Source organism: Octopus bimaculoides, chromosome 2, assembly GCF_001194135.2.
Source record: "Octopus bimaculoides isolate UCB-OBI-ISO-001 chromosome 2, ASM119413v2, whole genome shotgun sequence".
NCBI classification, from domain to species: Eukaryota; Metazoa; Mollusca; class Cephalopoda; order Octopoda; family Octopodidae; genus Octopus; species Octopus bimaculoides.
This window is the reverse complement of record NC_068982.1, coordinates 186,077,703-186,079,021: the sequence shown is the minus strand read 5'-3', so window position 1 is coordinate 186,079,021 and position 1,319 is coordinate 186,077,703. Positions and strand designations below refer to the sequence as shown.

The 1,319-nt window shown below is 34.6% G+C and overlaps 1 protein-coding gene across 1 annotated transcript in view; it reads left to right on the top strand.

Moving 5' to 3' along the window:
- Positions 1-1,319, top strand: part of LOC106873288 (uncharacterized) — a 10,541-nt gene that overhangs the window by 3,420 nt on the left and 5,802 nt on the right. The window contains exon 3 of the mRNA XM_014920594.2: positions 1,011-1,157. Within this exon, the coding sequence (XP_014776080.2) occupies positions 1,011-1,157 (147 nt within the window). The remainder of the gene's footprint in view (positions 1-1,010; positions 1,158-1,319) is intronic.

Below are 1,319 nucleotides of genomic sequence, written 5' to 3'. Positions count from 1 at the left end.
ATATATATACACATATGCATATACATGCACAGTGTTGCAGAATTTCCGGGTTGGTGTTCGGCGTGCTGGAAGACTAGTGGGAATGAGGGATCTCTTAGCTTTTATTAAAGTAATATCTCTAGAAGGTCACTCTGATATAAGACCAGAAATGCAGGGAATGGATCTTTTTTCTTGTGCTTGAGATGATGGTGATCCCACATTCTTGGGTCTGCAAATCATATTGGACCTCAAGTAGGAGGGCGCTGCGGCGAGCAGGGAAGCTGCGGACCCGAACTTGGGTAAAGCCGACTGCTGGTGCAATAACCTTACGCATGGACAATGGTCAGTGATGGTCTTCCTCGGTCACGATTGGACAACAGTAATCAAATAAAAATACACCCATACATACGTACATATATTAATTTATAAATTCTCATTGCCATTAGTTAATTAACGGAATGCGTATTTGGTAGATAATTAATTTCTGTACGAATTTCTGTACACTATAAATAACAGTTACTGGTGAGTTGTTAATAAACGTTGAAACTACAAATAAATCGGGAGGTATGTCTGTGCCAGCGTTTGGTAATGATATCCTAAACAGAATGAATCGAAAATACGACGTATCTAATTTTAAACTGTAAGCAAGAAATAGAAGACAGTTCAACGTTTCGGTCTGCGGTCGTTCGTCAAGAAAAAAAAGCAAAGAACATAAAAGGAAGGGCAAGTTCCGCAAAAATAATGTTTTAGGATAAAAGTAATAAAACTACAAGTATCAAATCGATTTTTTTTTTCTGGCCAAAGGGAGAAAAATCAATAGCTTTGTTACCACTTTTACTTTTCACCCTCAGACTAAATTACACTTTTATTAAACACACACAAACATATTTGATGGTGATTTTTGAGTTGATATGTTTAATTTTGTTTTGTTCTGTATGTTATGTCATATTTTCCCCAATAAAAATGTATTTTACATGTCATAATTTCATATTAAATTCTTGACATATTTCCTTTCAAACAAATTTGTGCAGTTAATTCATCGATCGAAACAACGATTAAGGTTTCCTGTTCCCCTTTCAAGCGAGCAGAATTGTATTCCAAGATCGAACGCTCACGTTACCAATTGATACAGACATCGAAGAATCTATCAAACTTCGCCATGTTATTTAACATAGATTGTAAGTAGAATTAACCAACTAATTAATTAAATTACCTATTTATTGTGTTTGTGGAGATCGATCTGATACTTTCGTTTTGACGATAAACATAGCAGCAGTGACTCATGAGAACGACAGATGCGTTATATATATATATATATATATATATATATATATATATAT